General features: G+C 40.0%; 1 protein-coding gene across 1 annotated transcript in view; it reads right to left on the bottom strand.

Moving 5' to 3' along the window:
* Positions 1-13,522: 13,522 nt before the first annotated feature.
* The window catches only part of ACADSB (acyl-CoA dehydrogenase short/branched chain), a 32,419-nt gene continuing 26,171 nt past the window's right edge, over positions 13,523-19,770 (bottom strand). Inside the window, exons 9-11 of the mRNA XM_067533465.1 lie at positions 18,581-18,718; positions 17,722-17,821; positions 13,523-16,961 (exon numbers count right to left, since the gene is read on the bottom strand). Of these exons, the coding sequence (XP_067389566.1) occupies positions 16,891-16,961; positions 17,722-17,821; positions 18,581-18,718 (309 nt within the window). The 3' untranslated portion in view covers positions 13,523-16,890. The remainder of the gene's footprint in view (positions 16,962-17,721; positions 17,822-18,580; positions 18,719-19,770) is intronic.

Genomic DNA, 19,770 nt, shown 5'->3' with positions numbered 1-19,770 from the left:
TCCCAACAGGTAAAAGGATAAAGAGAAAGTGGTGTTATAATGATTTTGAAGTATTTGTTGATCATAAAAATGAAGGTCCTTCAGTGGCTTTCTTGTACTCTGAATTAATCAAAGAGATGCTTGGGAAGAAGCAGGTCAATATTCAACTATAAAAAGCTTAAATTGATGAGAATGGTTTGGAGTAAGGCGAGCAATTAGCATGAAATCCATGAGTGCGAATCCATTGCTTACATAAGCAACAGTAGAAAAGGGCAGAAGTATGTAACAACACTTGTTGACAAGATAAATGCAATTTGGCTCATCATCCTGTTTTCTTGCTTTGCTTATTTAGTTCTCTCTCCCATCAAACCACTGCATCCCTGCACAGCAACTTCACATCACTAATAGACTTATTCCCTAAGAATGAAGCTGCTGTCTGTTCAGTGCCTCCCTGCTTCCCCAAGATGACGCTGAGGGATAGGAGAAGGTTATTCAGCGAGGGGAGCCAGATCAGACATCTGGCCAATGCCCTGAGACTCTGTTAAAGGGTTGGTTCCAGGACACAGTCTCTCTATTTTTCTTCCTTCTCAAGGTGCCAAGGGAAAGAAAGATCCCATGGCTCTGTTAAGGCTTATATCTGGAAGAAACCTATGGGATAGCTAAAGAGAATTAGGAGAGGCCAGGAACCTAATTAAGTGGGGGCAACCAGAGAAAGATGAAAGAGCAAAGAGGGTGAAGAATGGAAAGTGGTACAGGAGCTGAAGAAAGCAATGGGAGACCTAAAGGAGGCTACCGTGGAGTACAGCTGAGAAGCAGCAAAATGGTTGCAAGGAGGCCCAGAGCAAGGGATCATAGGAACTTGAAGAGCTAGGAGTCAGTGGCAGGGTCCCCTAGAGGAAGCTGACTGCTAATCTAGATACCACAGGAGGAGCTGGAGTTTTGAAAGAACTGACTTGAGATTGTGAGGGATACACGAGGCTTTCTGACAAAAGTGCCCTAACGCCAGGGAGGCAGCTGAGGCACAGGTGGGTTGGAACGGTGGGCAACACACTAAATCCAGAGGGCAGGTGTCTTCCACCTCTCAAAGCAGCAGCAGTAGGAGAGGGAAAAAAAAAAAAAAAAAAGACAACTTTGCTCTTAAACAGGCAGAGCCTCACCTTAATAAATGGACAATTTGAAACTCATCCTGCCCACCAAACTTTGCCAACATTTAAAATCCTTATGTAGCCACAATGCAATTTAAAGCCATTGTAAATTATGCTGGTGCAAGCCACAGGTGGTAGTGGTTTTCGCCTGTCCACATCAGGAGTGTGCTCTAAGGCCGCTACACCAGTGGCTGAAATCCCCAGCCTTTAGATGCCTATTCTTAATGCATGCATATAGAACCTGATCTCCGAAGGTACTAAGTGCCCTTTAACTCCCAATGACTTGAATAGGAGTTGAAGAACTTAATACCTTGCGGGATCAGTCCCATAGACGGAGAACGGCTGTGAACGTCCCCTCATTTGGACGCCTACAGAAAGTGCTGTAATGCAGATTGTGAAAAATGAAATTTTTGCTGCGGCCACCTGCTGTTGCCTTTGTATCTCTTGTGAAAAGCCTAAGCTTTCTGAATGGAAAAATCTATTACTATTCCATTGTATGTGAGAAAGTTAGAACTATTTCTCTTGTGCTGCATTTTAACCCTTGTTAAAAAAAATAACCATTGTTAGTCCTGTGCTAATTGACATTGTATAATATAGTCGACTAGTGTAGGAGATCAGATACTCTCAGGTACAGGGCTACAGACGAGAGCTAGTCAGTCTAGTATGGCTGTAGACAAGACATTACAGTACAGAGTATTGTTGACCTACATAGATAATGCACCAAAACATCCGGCAGATCAGAAGGGGAGGGTGTTTAAGTGCAACGAGTGGGAGTAAAGAAAAATGAAGAATGTTTGGTGGTTTCTCAGCAGTCTTAGTGCATTAAAAAAACCCTAAATGTCATTATGTATAAAACTATCCCTTGACATTGCATTTTGCTAGCTGAGGCCTCTGTATAATTTTAAAATAATGTCTAATATCTTGAATAGCCGTATTCTAGAGCAAAGATTTGACACTTCTTGTTCCAGTGCAGGCCAAGTCTCAGGTCCTCAACCACACAAATGAACCTGGCAGCCTTGTTTCTTTCTATTCTTTAACCTTGTATCTGTTGCTATTTGAGAACTTCACAGCTGTTACTATGCTATATGCCTTGGCCACGTAGGACTGTGTGGTGACAGTGGGGACATAATTCAAACTGTCGTCTTCCAAAAGCACAAGCACTTGAACCAAAAAACCCCTCTCTTTCAGCTGTTAGCAGTAAAAGGGGATCTCTTCCACGACTGAATAGTTCTGAATCTATCCCAGAGAGGGCAGTGGTAAACATATACAGCCAGGCCACTACACTCTATGGGGCTGAGCCTGCAAACCAATTCTCAGATGACTAGTTTTTACTCATAAGGGTAGTCCTATTGACTGTAGGACCATCACTAGGACTACTCACATGAGTAAGAATGCACAGGATTAGGTTAGTTGTGGAACTTGCTTTCTGACGCTATGCAATTTCTGCCTAACAATTTTACCTGAAAAACACTGGAAAAGAAAATCAGTCTGTCTCCATCTGTTGTCATACTTACATTGTAAGCTCTTTTGGGGGAAAAACTGTCTTTTCATTCCATGTTTATATATTACCTAGCACAGTAAGGTACTGGTCCATGACTAGGGCTCCTAGGTGGTATAGTAATACAAACAAATGTTATGTTTTAAAGCATGAAATGTAATCAATAGTTTAATGAAATAATTCAGTTAATACACTCACTATTTTATTGATGAACATATGCCAGTTCCAAAACATGATTTTACTGGCTTTCAATGTCTAATTCATGGAATAATGAAAGATAATTGTACTTTAAACTCTGATTTTGACTGGTTAGTATCTATTAATTGAATCATTTAGGTCTGAAAGATTTAACTAATTAAATTAATTTTGGAAATGCTCTTCTTTAGGAAAAAATAAAAGCATACTAGGAAGCAGTCATAAAAACATGTCCATCCTGATAAGTCAGAAGAACGTTAGGTTAGGAAGCATGATCATCATACTCAGATGTCTTTATGTGGAGAATATATATATCTTAGAAGAAACTGACAAAATAATTGGATTATACATGCACAATTCAGACTTTCAGATAGCAGGGTGCTTTCTGGCTCCTGATTTCTACAGAAAAGTCAGATTTTTTTTGTTCATTATTTCTTAAGAGCGTGTACTACTCATTTACATATGAAAAGATAAGTTTATAAAAGAGCTTTCCTATTTTACTACATCTAATAGTTAATAATTTAAATCTGTAGCCATTATCATATAGATTGACACAAATGGCATATGGATCATTCTGGAGATGAGGGTTAGTTTCTTTTAAGAGAGAATTGTTTTAGTTTTTGCAGGAAATTAATCAGGGGAATGGGTTTTGTGGAGCATGGAGCAAATCTAATCTGTCCTTTGTTCAAATTTGCCTTGTTCCAATTCCTAGCAATTGTAGACAACATGCTCTTTTGTTCAGGAGCCACTTGTTACATGCATAATTAGAGACTGCAGTAGTGTGTTTAAAGAAAAACTGTTTTCCAATGTAATGTGTGATCTTGATAATAGTATTTTCATCAAAGGTAGCAATTACATTCATTAAGCTGGGACTGGCATGGCAGCAAGGAAATTAAGTGGAAGGTGAATAGAAAGCTCCCCATTTCTTTTAAAAATCTCTCTCTCTCTCTTTATAAGTTGAAATGCACCATGTTGAGCAGTAACTGGAAAATACATACTGAATATAAAAAAAATAAAGTCCTCCTTAACCTTTCTGAATAATGATCCAGAAGATATCCTAGGGACAGCTACTATAGATGCACTTTTCAAATTAAAGGGCTTTATTCTACATTAATTTCTTATGCAAGTTTTAAACGAGCTCAACATATAATTCAGGGCTTTAAAGGCTCCAAGGCTCTCTAGGATTAATTCATTGTTCTTTTCACACATTAATTAATTGTTTTGTATTCTCAAAAACTGCAAACAGCCATAAATCAACCTATTTAGAAGAGAAAGAAGACCAATACCTTATTTTAAAAAGTTACTCCTTAAGTTATCTACTTATACTTTATTATAATATAATTTATTTTAAGGAACAGCTATAAAAGTAGACCACACATTTTATTAATTATAAACAGACTTCTAGAGTATATAACTAGATATGAGAAATTTAGTTCTGTTACAGACAAGATCTGAAAAATCTCTATCCCAGTACCGTACATTAGATTATACCCAGTTAATAGTTAGATTAAATGACAAGTTGGTTTGTAAATCATAAAAAATAGCTCTTTAAAAAAAAGATTAAAGTATTGAAAAAATATGAATGGCAGATGGAAAAATTACAAAAATATTTAATTTTTTTACACTGTTGAATGTGCAGATAAGTGTAGGTGGATCGTCATTAATGCGCATAGTACTTCAATATCTGGATTCAGAGTTTAGGATCCTGATCTTTAAATGTTACATTTTCAATAATGTACTTACAGGTTTTCCACTATGTGATAAATTTTGTAGGATTATCCTCCTATCCACCTGACAAAGTGATGTTGGAAACAGGATTGAATTTGAAAATTAACTTTTAAAAAACTTGTTATGACGTAAAAATTCAGTTTTTTGGGACGTGCTTAGCTGTCTAACCCCACTCTCACCTTATCCTCCCAAAACCAAAAAGGTCTTACTGTTGTGACTGTAGCTCCACAGTAAAGGAGAAAACATGCTGAATGCATCTTTCAGTCTGAAAGGTCACTCTAATCATCTGCCACAGAGAAATTATTGTGAAACATAATTCAGACATTTCAGACATGAAATTCATTTGTGTGTATCTTGGTAATAGAAAGGTTGCCTGAAATTTTTTAAATTAATATTTGTGTTATGTCTTGTGAGTATGATTTAGGGTCTGGGACTGTATGAATATGTCTCTCTGCCCTCTACTGTGGGGAATCAATTGTGCTCAGTTTGGGAATGGCTTGCCCTCTAGTGGCTGGCTTGAAATGGGAATATACACCTTATGGGAAAGTAGAACTGGATGAATTGCAAATAAATAAAATAAATAAATAAAATATGAATTGCTTGACCTTGGCCATATTTATGCCTCTTTTGTTTGCTTTCCAAAAATATTCAAGCAAGTTTTACCAGCAGAAATGTTCATGGGAAGACGTGCGTGATTATTTGCAGAAAGTGAATTTCAAAAGATAGAATGTGAGTATTCATGCCAAAAGTGCTTAAGTTCATCACATTGAAGGGAGGGGGAAAAAAAAACAAGCAACATACCTAAGTGATATTACTTGAATTTGGAATATTGAGGATCAGAACATGTACAGCAAATTGTTAAAGGTTCCAAAGGAGAAGGAGAGAGGAAAAATATCTCAAAAGTCATCTAAATTCACCTGTAAATAAATTTAAGGAAATTGTGAAATACCATGGATATTCCAGGAGAAGAAAGGATAAACTGATCTGATAAAATAATTCAATGTAAATCATTCGCTCAACTCTAACAACTAACAGATTCTCTTGGCTCATTTAGTAGAGGCCTGTAATTTTTAACAAAGACAGTGAATTGTTATCTCGGGATGTATGGAATTGTATTTCCATGCCATATGTTTATCTGAGAGGCATGTCATCTGTATGCATGTGACTGCATAGTCTGATGGCATCCCACTTGCTGGCTGAACTCCTTTAAATCCAAGAGCTCAGCCTTAATCTGTGGATGGAGACAAAGAACATCTAAAGCCAGCTTGTATGTGTACCACTGCACTTTGGTCTTCAACTATGAAGGAAAGAGCAGTCTTCAGCTCATGTACAGTGTACATTGAAATAATCTGATCAGTTGAAGGTGTAGCTATCAACATACTCTTTCCAAGTAATTCCCCCAATCCGCCATCAACCTTTGTCTTATATGGATAGAGCTTTAGCGGATTGTTTACCTCCAAGCACCAAGCTCTATCAGAAAGTTCAAAATCTGAGCAACCACACTAGTCTGTTCTAAAGTAATAGAAGGGCAGAGTAATACATACAAAACATGGATTAGGCATACCGCAGCCCAGATGGCACCAATATCTCCTTTAGGCTTTGTCTGCATGAGAAAAATTAGTACCCATTTTTCAGCACTAGTGCAGTTGCACTGTTGCTATCAGAAGAAATTTCGTGTTATGGCAGCATCCTTTGTGGCCTCATATGCACAGTACAAGAGGAGAGGGACTGCCTCAATATCCTCTCACTACTAGACTACTCTTATTACTACAGTAATAATGGAATGTTGCCCATATGACGTTCTATTACTCTCATATTTTAACAAAAAAGTTGAGTCAGTAGATAGGTTGCACATTCTTGAATTTTTTATATCCGCTATATATTAAGCAGAGCTGATCAAGTAACATGATAGGTTCCCCTGCCCCCAGAATCTTTTATTCTGAATATTGCCACTGGCTTGCACTGATCCAGTGGCAATTTGACTGGTATTAGTGACTTGTTACTACGGAGTTAATATATGTGGTCAGAATAGTGTTTAGCCTACAGAAATGCTGCTTCTCATTGCTAAGGTTAATTTAATTCCAAGGTTTTAAAGCAGCCACATATTGCTTCTATTATCAGATAGAGAAGTCCCGAGTCAGACATACCTTCATATTAAGCATTTTTATACAATTTTAGAATCGGCATATTTCTATTGAAATGGATACTCCAATTCCTTTGTGTTATGTATGTTAAAATAAAGCTTCATGTTAGTTTGGCACTGATCTTCAAAATGTACCATTGTGTGCAGTGTTGGTGTACCTGTGTTGGTCCAGCTGTGTTGGTCCCTGCATATTAGCAAGACAGTGTGGATGAGATAATATCTTTTATTGGACCAACCTCTGCTGGGGAAAGAGACAAGCTTTCGAGCTACACAAAGCATTTCTTCAGGTCTGAGAAAGACCTTTGTTTACACTTACAGCACTTAGTGAACAGGCTACCTATGCCAACAGGACAGCTTCTCTCATCAGCCTAGGTATTCTACTTCCCCAAGAGGACGTAACTCTGTCAACAGGAGACATAGCACACTGTCTACATCGGAAGTTAGGTCAGTATAACTACGTTGCCCAGGGGTGTGGATTTTCCACATCCTTGAGCAGGTAGTTATACCAACATAAGTTTGTAGTGTAAACCAAGATACAGGGCTGGTCTACACTACAGAGTTTTGTCAACCAAAGTCAGCTTTTTATGCCAAAAGAGTGGTGGTGTATGCACTACAATCCCCCCATCTCCCCCCCACCCCAACTCCCCTGATTTTGCGACAAAATCAAACCACCTCGCTGCTGAGAGGCGTAGAGCTTTCTGCACCAACCTTTTAGTGATAAAGCCTCAGTGTAGCCACCGCGCTTGGTTCTGCAATGGTAAATGGCCTCCAGGAGGTACTCCACAATGCTCATCCTGACCATCAGTTTGAACTCCACTGCCCTGCAGCCATCTCCCCCTCCTCCTTTAAAGTCCTGAGAATTTTTTAAATTCCACTTCCTGCTTGGTTGGCATGGAAAGCTCACATCGCATCATATCGCTGACCATGGCAGCTCCACGCACCAAATGTTCTCCCGCTTGGAGCACACAGGAGCTCCTGGATCTGACCAGCATTTGGGGAGAGGAGGCTGTGCAGCCCTAGCTCCACTCCAGCCAAAGGACCTTTGATACGTACGGTCAGATTTCTCATGGCACGGCGGAGAAGGGCTATGAACGGGACATGCTGCAGTGCTGTACAAAAAATAAGTAGATGAGGCAGGGGTACCAAAAGGCTAGGGAGTCAGACCGTTGCTCTGGTGCAGAGCCAAAGACCTACCACTTCTATAAGGAGTTGGAAGCCATCCTCAGGGGCCACCCCACCTCTACCACTAAAACACCCATGGATACCTCCATGGGCCCGGAGACAGCAGACACTAGACTCAACCCCGATGAAGAAGCCATGGACAAGGAGGTCAAGTTGGAGGACGATGCAGAGCAGGGGATTGGGTCGTTCGGTGACATGGGGAGCCAGGATCTCTTCTCAACCCCAGAGGGTTTGAACCAGTCCCAGCCAGCTCTGGCATGCAGGATAATGGAGCTTGGGTAAGTGATTTTTTTGAGCTGATACTGCTCGGTTATATGAGGGACAGCTGTTTTTTGCTTTGTTGCATTATACAGCTGGATGAAGGGCTAGAAATGCACAAGAGTAGCTGTGTTTGCATGTGCTTCCCATTTCCGTGTTCACGTGGGCAGTGCAGTGGATGAGTGTTAATGCACACTGAGATTTCATGGGAATCCTCCAGAGAGATCTCTAGGAAAACTTTCCTGGAAGTACTCGCCTATCCTCTGCCAGAGATTCCCCTATTGCAGAAAAGTTTGCCGTGCCAATCAGCAATCACTTGTGCAGGGACCAACACGGCACACAGATGAGCAGCATAGGGGCCCAATTTGAAGCTGCTCGCATGAAAGAGATGCACCCTAGCATCCCTGCTTACTCTCAGGAGCAAGATATTGGCTTCTTCAGCCCCTACTTGTGGAAAATGGTGATACAATTTTAAAGTTTGTCGCTATCTATCTGCATCAGTACCCCAAACCACCACCCAGATCCTAGTCCCCATCTTGTCCCCCCCCCCAGTCCCCCCTCCCCTCGTGCACAACTCACCATGCTCTGGGCAATCACCAAGCAGTGCACTTGCCAGGGGACAGTGAGAAAGAGGTGTATTTTACAGTAATGCATCAATGTTGTTATTGCACTCCCAATCATGCTTCTGTTCACTGATTATTGTGCTTCTACAGATGTGCCTTTAAAGGGAAACCCCTCCTCACCTGCTGAGCACCTGCAGCTGATAGAAAATGCCCACAGAGAAAGCAAAGAGATGTTTTAAGAACTCTTCCAGTCCTCTGAGGTGTGATGCCGTGATTATGAGGGATGTTGGTGTATAGAGGTGACATCTATGGTGGCAAAGATTGTGTTCTGAGGGAGGCTGTTAATGTTGTGGAGTGTCTGGAGGAAGCTGACTGTCCTGGAGGAAGCTGGCCCTTTGTGTGATGAGTGGTTTCAAGATGATTTCTATGAGTCTAGATATTCCTTCAGTAAGAATGCCACAGCCAGATACAAAAACAAGGGAACACAGGCAGAGCCTATCTTGGGGAGCATGTGGTAGGTCCCAGAGACGGGTTTGTGGGAGATAAGGTTGGGGAGTTTCTTTTGGAATTATTTGGGGAAGAATTTGACATTCTTAAATTCCTGGATGTATTGTGGTGTGGGGTCATCTTTGAGTTCTTTATGTCAGAGTATTGTTGGTTGGCCTTATTGACATAGTCATCACGTTTGAGAACTAGAATGGCACTCCCTTTGTCTGCTATCACTATCTGGTGGTTGGATTTCAGGGACTACGTAGCTGTCCTCGTGGCAGGGAAGAGATTGTGGTGGATGTGATGTTTTGTTAAGGATTTCACAGCTGCTTTTTTTCCTGAAGGAATCAATGTAATGATCGAGTTTGTGGTTTTGTCCACTCTAGGGTGACTAGTCAGATTATTTTTTCTAATGACTGTTGGTAGGGAGATAGTAGTTGTGAGTTCTGTTGTCATTGTTCTGAAAGAATTCTCTGAGTGGAGACAGCGACAGAATTCTTCTAGTTCTCCACATTAGTATGGAATCTGTAATGGGGCAGAAGTTGTCCCTTGGAGGTACATGGATACTACAATGAATATCCCAACGCATGGTGTATACCATCTAGTGCAATAAATGCCCCTACAACAACTATGTGGGTGAAACCCAACAATCACTATGTTCTCAAATAAACTCTCAGGAAAAATAAGACAAACACACCAAATCAGCCCTGGGTAAACACTTTTCACAAAACAGTCACTCCATATCTCATCTCTTAGGTCTCATCCTCAACCTTCACAGAATGTTAAAAAAAACAAACCTGGAAGCTTACCTTTGCTAGATACTAAAAATCATGGTCTTAAGACACTCTGTTGTAATAAGTCATAAACCAATCAGTAACCCACTAGCCATCCTTTTTTATCCTACGACTACAGAGGTTGTAACTGGCCACTTCACCTTAAATGGTCTCAGCGTGTTAGCTGCTTATGCTTGACAATCTGTTCCACTTTGTATGTAGTTGTGACACTTCGGGTATGTCCACACAGCAATCTAAGCCTGGCCTTGAGCCTGGGCTCAAGCCTCACACTCCTTTCATCCACATACTAATGGTGTTAACTTAGGGTTCTAACCTGCAGGGCTGGAGGGTCCGAGCCCGTGTTAAGCTGGGACCTAGAATCCGCACCCTATTGCTTTCCTGTGAGCACATGGCCCCAGGTTGAATTGGTTCCTGCAAGTGTTCCAGTTGTATCCCAGAATTCCTTGGCCCTCTATGCTGACAATCTGTGATGCAGTCTATTTCAATCTATTGCAAATTGAAGCCACACCTCCCTTTGCAAATGTGCAAGCTCAGGTCAGCGTTAACCCATTGTCTACTGAACACCCATCTGCAAGCATGTCATCAGAGAGCCCGCAGGGTTTTCAACGAAGACCGAAGATGCTTTTTCAAGAGAGCTGCATTCTGATCACAAGAGCACAGCCAGATTTCGGTGCATGCTGCCTGGGTGCCCCTATACATGCAACTCTAAGGAGGGCAGTGGGGGTCTGGGAGCAAGGACAAAAGGGACTAAATGGCTGCCTTGTAGCTGGGGGGGAGTGGCAGATCTCCTGGCTCAGCACAGCCAGGGGAGAGTGACCTCCGACACCCCAGCCACTCCCCTGCACTGCAGGGCAGCTGCTTGGTCCTGCTCCACTCTCTGTTCCTTGCTCCCAGAGCCCCCTGGGATTGTGTGTGCAGAGGCGCCCAAGGCAGCATGCACTGTGAGGCCGGTGAGTAGGAGCCAGCCCCAAAACGTCCCCACAGCTTCCCAGGGATCCCTTATCCTTGCCTCCTGAGATGCAGCAGGGGCAGGGATAAGGAATCCCTGAAGAGAGAAGGGCGCTGGACCACACTACACCCCAAGTCCTGGGGAGGCACTTTACTGCTCCACAGCTGGCAGCAGCCAGGCTGGGGGTGTGTGAGAGTGTTTTTTTCCTCTGAAATCTACGTTTTTGTCAAACTCCAAACAGACAAAAATAAATAAAAAACCAACCAACCAAAAACACTGTCACTGAACATCCCATTTTAAAAATGAAGAATTGCAAAGTTTCATTGTTAATAGTTTGACAGCCCTGGAGACCAATAAAAACATAAGAATGGCCATACTGGGTCAGACCAATGGTGTCGTAATTATCCTCAGAAAAGGTGCACATGGGCATTTTCCTGCCAATGTGACTCAGACTAGAAGTGGAAAGCCCAATTCTCAGACTAGATAGCACTTCCGTATAAAGTCTTCTCAAACTGCAGTCATTCTACTGAGACAGCCACCAAAGGAGCTAATTACGTTTATTTACTCATGGCTCCTCGTGAGTACTTAAGTCCCATCAATAGCACCATCTCAGTTAGGAAAGAGGGTGGGCAGTAGCGTTTTTCCACAGAGCAACACAACGTTCATAGGACTAGTGTCTCAATGAGGTGGGGCGCTAGGCACTTTGGGACAAGATTACTTTGACTCAGGTCTGCGCATTGCAGTGTGGATGCCAGAGCCCTAGATTCAAGCATGGGTCAAAAAATCTTTAACTAGGGTTAAAATGCAGTGTAGACACAAGCCCAGGGTTTCTGACACAAGTCAGCTGACTCAAGTCCCACTAACCATAGGTTTACATCGCTGCAGACATAACCTCTGAGTACCTTTCCCAGATCTGAAAAAGAGCTCCGTGTAGCTCAAACACTTGTATCTTTCTCCAACAGAAGTTGGTCCAATGATAAGATATTACCTCACCCACCTTGCCTTCAAAATGCTCAGTTCCAAAATGTCTTCTAAAAATAAAGTTTAGAAGCAAAGAGCATATTCCTTCTTCCTGACCATTTCTCTTTGACCAGCCTGGATCTGTATTCAATCAGGGATAGCAATGGAGTTACTTTGCTGTAGGCAGGGGTTACATTGGACCTGCTCATGTTCTGAGTCTGGCTCTCAGCACATGTGTAACAGGCTATAAACCCTTTGAAAATATGCAACAAAAGCAAACAGGACTGTTATTTAAATAGGGTTAATAAACCCAGTAAATATTCATAAATTTGCATATGTTTGAATCAACTATTAGTTCTATGTTTCTCTCAATATATACCGGTTTACTTCATGAAAAGGGTTTACAGTTTTGGAAATAAGGTCTGTGGTTAGTCATTTACCTTTTGTAAGTCCTCCATCCCAGAATGCAGACATCGGCAAAGTAGCCACACAACATTAACATTTCATGAAATCTTAGACAAACCCATTATATTCATGGACCTCTGCCATGTCCCCTCACCTTACTAAATCCATAAGAAGAAATTAATCCATATGAGAGAACTGCACAACTCAGTCTCTGTAAAATGCTCTGCAGCTACTGTACTTAACCTGATAGATGGGGCAAATATTACATAACACTTAGATTACAGAACACTTGAGACTTCTCATAAGAATCTTACAAAACACACACTTATCCCCTTCAATTCTTGCGCTTACTGTCACTTGATGTGTGTCTACTCCAGCTGTTCATATCAAATAACTGAAGAAACAGGATTAAAGCTGAGAACTTTTGGTTATTTGTGCTAGTTATTAAATTCAACTTTTTTCGTGAAAAGAATATCAGATTAATATAGCAAATATGCCCTGGATTTGAGTAACTACATACAAACTGAAGAAACATTTTAACAGATATATTAAAAAAGCAACAGGTAGCTGCTGTAAAACCAGGTATTCCATATCTGGAACATTATCATGAGGTGACAGGTAGTAGCTCTGATGGCAGATGAAGGGAGACTAACCAAAGGAGTGCAATATGGAAATGTCATATATATGTTATATTGTAACTAGAAAAGCCATCAGTCAATATCCTACCAGTAAACAATGAGCTCTTCTGTACTAGCAATTGTCTAGAAAATAAATACATTAGAAAAATAAAAATTAAGCTTTGCACTTATGTTATCTTCCAACTGAGGAAATTCACACCCTTTCAATGCACGATTGATTACTATAGTATATCCTCAAGCACTTTATTCATGTCAATGTAATATTATTCAAATAATTGGGCTTCTACTTTAACTAGGAAATTTCACAATCTAATAGAATTCAGTGGTGAAATTTTCCATTATATCGAACCAATTTATCCTCTTCTTAATTTCATCCCATTACTCTTCTGTTGCACCACTTGGATAGCATTAAAAACACATCCAAATTAGGTAGCTGAATGCCAGTTCCTCTCTCTATTTGGTGATCATATTCTACAAATACTTGTGGATTGTTCAGCAATTATTTGGTCAAGTTAAAGACTCCATCTATATGTCAAGAGCAAATTTCTTTTCAAAATTACTTTGTAGTTCACATAAGATTATTTTAAGACAGTGGATCCATATGAAACAAATATTTATTTTTGTTCTTTCGTCAAGTTCAAAAAGTCATTTTGCAAAAGCAGTACACAGTCTTGACATCTGAATAAAAATATGATTGAGAACAAGAACACAGAAGACACAAGATATTGAATTTGAATATTTTTCCATGTAGAAACATGTTGATATCTGCCTCAAAACTTTAATAAGGAGTAATTTATTAGTGCTCAAAACTCTGACCAAAATTTTTCTACTTAGCCTCAATAAAAGTTACAAAATTAGTGGTTCTGGTGCCTTATTTAAAATGAGTTTGTTAGAGAACCTACAGCAGATATCTAAATATAGCACCTATATCGCGTAAATATTAAAGAAATATAGGCACTTTTAAAAATACAACTCAGTATTTTTTTAATCTAGGAAGGCACAGATGCAACATTCCTGTTCTTGAAGATGTTGATTTCAGTCCAGCTGTAACACCTGGGTTGACTGAAGACACAAGAGGGGAATTCACAGGAGCACTGAAGCCATTTTACAACAGCATAACAAAGATGGAAAACAGCTGTAAATCCCATCCTCAGCATAGCAGACTTCCTTGACAGGTAAAAAGGAAGCTCTGCAACCCATCAAAAGAGCATCTGATTCAGGAGGCATAAGATCCAATCCTATGCTCAGGTTATTCTGCAGTGCTAATAGCAGAGCTAATGCAGAGCTGCAATTTAGGGAAGTCCTGAGGGATTGCCCTAATCTGCACTGAAGGGCCAACACAGTTCTCTGCAGCCCCAGGCAAGAAGGTACAACCCACTCGGCTGCTAGACCAGAGTCTGCACTGGTGCAGCAATGAAATATAACTTGAGATTAAATAAGAGGGCCCAATATCACACAGTATGTGTCTGGGAGATTAGTGTCTAGGACAGTGGCACATAATTTTTTGTAGCAGCAAAGACTGTAATGGCATCTTGCCAGAAACTCAATTACTACAATTAATTTGCACACAAATTTGTATAGGTCTTTATAGATAAATATTAAATACGTGTTTACATCTCTTGGAAAGTGCTCTGTACTTACGTAACTACACACAGCACTTTAGACAAGCATGTTTTGTGTCTCATTGTTAATGGAAAGACTGGCATTAATTCTTTGAAATCAACTACCTGATGGCTGGTTGTACTTTCAAGATGACCGCATGGATTATAGAATGCAGATTTGAGGCCGCTTGGCACAGTGCAATATTCTGTTTTTTCCATATCACTTTAAGCAGATCTTTCCCAATAGGATGTACTTCCAGAGAGGTCACACAAGGTGTAGCCTTCTTTCACAACCCTGGATATCTGTCCCACAGCAGGCTTTAATAGAACTTCAATACTTTTCCTCACAAAATTTGGATCAAGGGACCTAGGAGCTTGCCTTCACTGCAGTGTTAGCTTCAGGAACTCCCGTCAACACACAAATCTCTAGCTCAAGTTCAATGGTATTTTAAACTTCAACTAGCTGGCCTGTAAGGTAGTGCGGGTTGAAGCTTTAACACGGCTGAAACTCAAGCTAGTAAAGCAGTCGGGATGCAGCTACAGGCTACACCTCATCAAGTTAGCACAACTGATCAGTTGCTAAGACAATCAATCTGTGTAGCTCAAGCATTTCACAGTGTGGCTGCTCTCACGCAAGCTAGGCTAGCTCAAGTGGGGTAACTTAAGCTAACCGTTGCACTGAAGACAAGCCCTAAAATAACCATTTCTAGTTGACCTTTACCCTCAGCTTCTTTGAGTTCAGCTGGAAGTATGTCCGCAAACAATTTGAAATTTCTCTCTTGAAAGTCCCCAACCCATTCAAGATCAAATGAATCTTGAAACTTCTTGTTCTCTTCAGCAAAGGGACAACGGTCATCCTAATTTAAGCATTTGTTGGAAGAGTCAATCCATCGAAGCAATCACATTAAAGCTGAAGCTGCAACCACCCTACAGGGAGGAATGGTGCAGGATTAAAGCACAAGTCTTGCAATGATGAAGCCCCAAATTCAAATCCGTACTGTTATTCCCTTGGTGGCCTTGGGCAAGTCACAACAGTGACCTACAAATAACTTTTATAAAAATGGCACTGTGCTTTTTTTGCTTCTTTGTGTTAATGGAGGAGTCTGCTTGTTTTACCTCTTAAATATCAATGTTAAGTCTAGTCTTCTCTAGTATTGGTGAAGTATCTCTTAAGACTCTCCGACTACGTATATAATGAACTCTCATACTGTCATTGAATAAGCAATGGCTCTGAATCTTTAATAAAAATATCCTTTAAAAAAATATTTGTTAGTTGTTGGAATTAAATGGGTAAAAAAAACAAAGAATTAAAAGCAGTGATTAAAAATTTCTTCCCTTTTAGTTGCTAAGCTTTCAGTCACTTGTGCCTTATGATACTTTAGTTTTACTGGTTCTCCAGTCACTAATGAGTCTTTCAATGTAAGCAAGATTTGTGTCTAATGTAAAATGAAGCAGACAAAAAAAAAAAAAAAAAATCAGGCTTTTTTAGCCCTTATATTGTAAAGCAGCAAAAAGATGCAAACTTTTCTCTTTTGCAGAACACCTTTAATTTCCACCACTGACTTTCCTCATCTAAGAGCCATACTTCCTTACAGGAAGGCTGTGAGGATTAATGTTTGTAAAATGCTTTGAACTTGGAAATTACTGTAATAAGAAAGTATAATGCTTATCAGCTAGCTTATGTCACTGTCCTTTTGCAGAACTACCAGGGCTTCTTGCAAGTTTCTCTTAATCTGTCCAATATGTATAAATGAATGATTCTTTAACATATTTTACAAAGAATTTAACTTAGCATTAAAAAATGAAGAGCCTGTCGCATTAAGAGCCTAAATAGCAGAAGAGGGGATGGGATGGAAGATGGCTATTAGCCACCTTTCAAGAGCCCCAATCCAGGGACTGCCAGGAGGCAAACTGCCGGATATAATTTAGAATAGGCTAAGACTGCTCTAAGTTACCTCAATTGTAATGGCCCCATAGGAATCACTCCACCAGACAAAAGCAGCAAGAACTACCCAGCATGCAGCTGGCTTTACACCAGCCAAAGATACATCTGCCTTGGGGGAATCAGCTACCTCTGGAGGTGGCTTCATGCCCTTTTGTGCCACTAGAACAGGTTGAGAATTTATCTCCTGTTATTTGTTTACTTTTGTCGAATCTAAGAATATGCTACCTGTACAATCTGAAACAATGCAATCAGTTAAATCATTAAGTGTTTTAGGGATAACATTCCAAAATTAGTATGGGTTTTTTTTTTAGACACACAATTTGGAATAAACATGTAACCCATGATTTCACCAATGAGGCATGCTGATTCTAATTTTCAATTAAAATCTCTATAAACAGTCACGATGTCCTTGCAGTTTTCAGTATTCTTGAGCTATGCATTTTGCAATTGTACCCAACTGGATATTTGAAGTTCCTTCATATATTGCCCCTGTAACAAACCAAAAGAAATAAGCATATTAACTGAACTAAGCATATTAACAGTAATTTAAATCCTTGTTCTAAAGATCCAGTTAGGGCTCTAAAATTATAAAGCAAAGATTCAGTATATAACAACCCAAAACAGAGCTGATATTCACATAAAATATTACAATATTTTACTGTTGACTACAATGAAGCAAACTTTCTTGTTGGTATATAGTATCATGAGTTGACTTATTTTTGAGGATAAGAAATTTTCCTGAACAGCAATTCCCAGATTTCAAATCAAAATTTAAAGTATTTACAGTTGACATCAGCCATTAAAGCCAGAAATCAGACTAAAATTATCAAAACTATCTAACTGATTTAGTTCAGGACTTAGAAGCATAAAACTGTTAAGTAACTTTTGAAAGTAAGACTTAGACTCCTAAGTCACTTTGACACTTTCTTACCTGCCCCTTATGGTTTCTTTCTTTTTTTTTTTTTTTTTTTTTTTTTTAAAGAATGAAAGTACCTTTGATTCATTTTAACTGAAATTTGAACAGTGATATTCACACTAAAAAAGTACACCTACACTTTTTTTTTAAACACTAAATTAAATAGGATAGACAGAGTGACTCATATATGTCCCTTATCAGTGTCATGTCTTAGCGCCTATTTCCTGAAAGAAAATCTCTCTGACAAATTGGTATCCAAGTAATTGAAAAACAACCTTGAAACATTACCCAACCCAAGTCTATATTACATATTTATAAGAAATTGTTGTTTACCAATTTTGCAGTCTCGGTAGTATTTTTCAATTGGATAATTTTTTGTGAATCCAACTCCACCCATCCATTCAATACATTTACTAGTTGTCAGTGCTGCAACCTAATGAAAAATAAGATTCACAATTAGCATCCCAGGACACACCTTTGTCAAATCAGTCAGTCAATTTCATTTGTACAATCTAATTTCAGAAAAGTAGAGCAATAATTAAAGCAGCAATAGGAGGGAAAAGGAAAGAATAGAGATTTTAGGCACCTATCCTTCGCAAACCTTATAAGAATGTTGTTTGTGCATCACTTTAAGGTTCATTCCCACTTCAGCCACTCAATGACATCAAGAAGTCAGACCAGTTATTTGCAATAGTCCCTTCCCTACCAACAAACACACTAACTGCTGTTTTGGCTACCACTGCAAGTGAAAAGGAAGCGATTCTGTCTATGCCCATAGACATTTTTGGATTTCATATGCTGACCTATCATTATGACTGGGTTATGCATTCTTAACCATAGATCAATTGCCCCCTACCTCACCACAGCAATGAATCCTGCAGTGATGGAGTCTTTCCAAGCATCTTCTTGTGGGTGAATGCTAGTATTTCAAGTTTTATTGAGTGGCTAACAATACTACACTTCCCTTCTTTAATTCTGCTGCTTGAGATTTTTCTGTATTTAATTTAAGGGGGTTATACTGTTTGTCCCTCAGTTGTCCTACTTTCATCCCATCTGAAAACTGCATGTTGGAAACAAGAGAAAACTATGTTCAATTTACAAAGAAAAGTTATTAAAAACATATTTAGCAAAAGATGTGGTTTTAAAACAAACAGCTGAACTGAGTGTACTGAACAAAGCTAATTTTGGTTACCTCTGCAGCGTAATACTTGGCCATGCTTGCCTCTTTTATGAATGACCTTCCCATTTCTACTCGTCGGGCTGCGTTATAGGTCAGCAACCTCGCAGCTTCCAGCTGTGTGGCTACTTGAGCTATCTGATGTTGCATTCCCTGTAATAAGCAGGCCTGACATTAGATAAAAACTTACAACACATCTAATATTCTTAAAGGTATTATCCAGTTGCCCAACTTCAATACCGCAAAACGTGTATTGCTTTTCAAAGGTTTAAACGTACATTCTGAAATAAAATACGATTCCATGTGGATTAATAAAATGTCCCCTCCACCACCAGCCTTTCGCACGTTCAGAGGTGGGGAGACTTTGTCAGGGCCAGCAGGAGAAGGAAAATTCTGGGCCCCTTGAAGAAACAGCTCCCTTTTTTCCTCCCCTCTTCCTAGATACTCAGCTTTGTGGGCTTGAGCAGAGGGAGCTGATTGGCTGGATGGAAGGTTGCACAGAAGGTTGCACTATAAGGCTATTGGCTCCTGTATATTAAAGGGTGGGCTGATAAGCTCTTTCCCCTGCCCAGGCCCCATTCTGCATTCTGAGCAAAACTTCCCTCCCTTCACAATCAGAGTAGAACTGGATTTGGGGGCCTTGCTGTGGGCACTATGCTAAGACTTTTTGGGGCTGGGAATGAATATTTCCCTCCCTGCCTGATTGATCTGAGTGTCCTCCCCTGACCAACCTTCCTCATAGCAACCCAACGAATCAGTGGGGCCACTGGATGACCAAGGTGCTAATGTAGCACTCCAGGAAGACAAGGCCATTTCGAAGAAGTCAAATGGATTCTCTGCATCAGTCTTCCCTGCAGAAGATGTAAGGGAGATTACAACACCTGAGATATTCTTTTTAGGAGACAAATCTGAGGAACTGTCCCAGATTGGGGTATCAACAAAAGATGTTTTGAAACAAGCTGATTAATTAAACAGTAATAAGTCACAGGACCAGATAGTATTCACCCAACAGTTCTGAAGGAACTCAAATAAGAAACTGCAGAAATAACAACTATGAAGCTATCACTTAAATCAGCCTCTGTACCACATGACTGGAGGATAGGTAATGTAACATCTGTTTTTTTGGTAAAAGGCTCAAGAGGCAATCCTGGCAATTGTAGGCCACTAAACCTAACTTCAGTACCAGGCAAATTGGTTGAAACTAC

Source organism: Emydura macquarii, unplaced genomic scaffold, assembly GCF_026122565.2.
Source record: "Emydura macquarii macquarii isolate MOO-44397 ecotype Brisbane River unplaced genomic scaffold, CSIRO-AGI_Emac_v2 contig_3343, whole genome shotgun sequence".
Classification (NCBI taxonomy): Eukaryota; Metazoa; Chordata; order Testudines; family Chelidae; genus Emydura; species Emydura macquarii.
The sequence above is the reverse complement of the archived record's forward strand: the minus strand, read 5'-3'. Positions and strand labels throughout refer to the sequence as shown.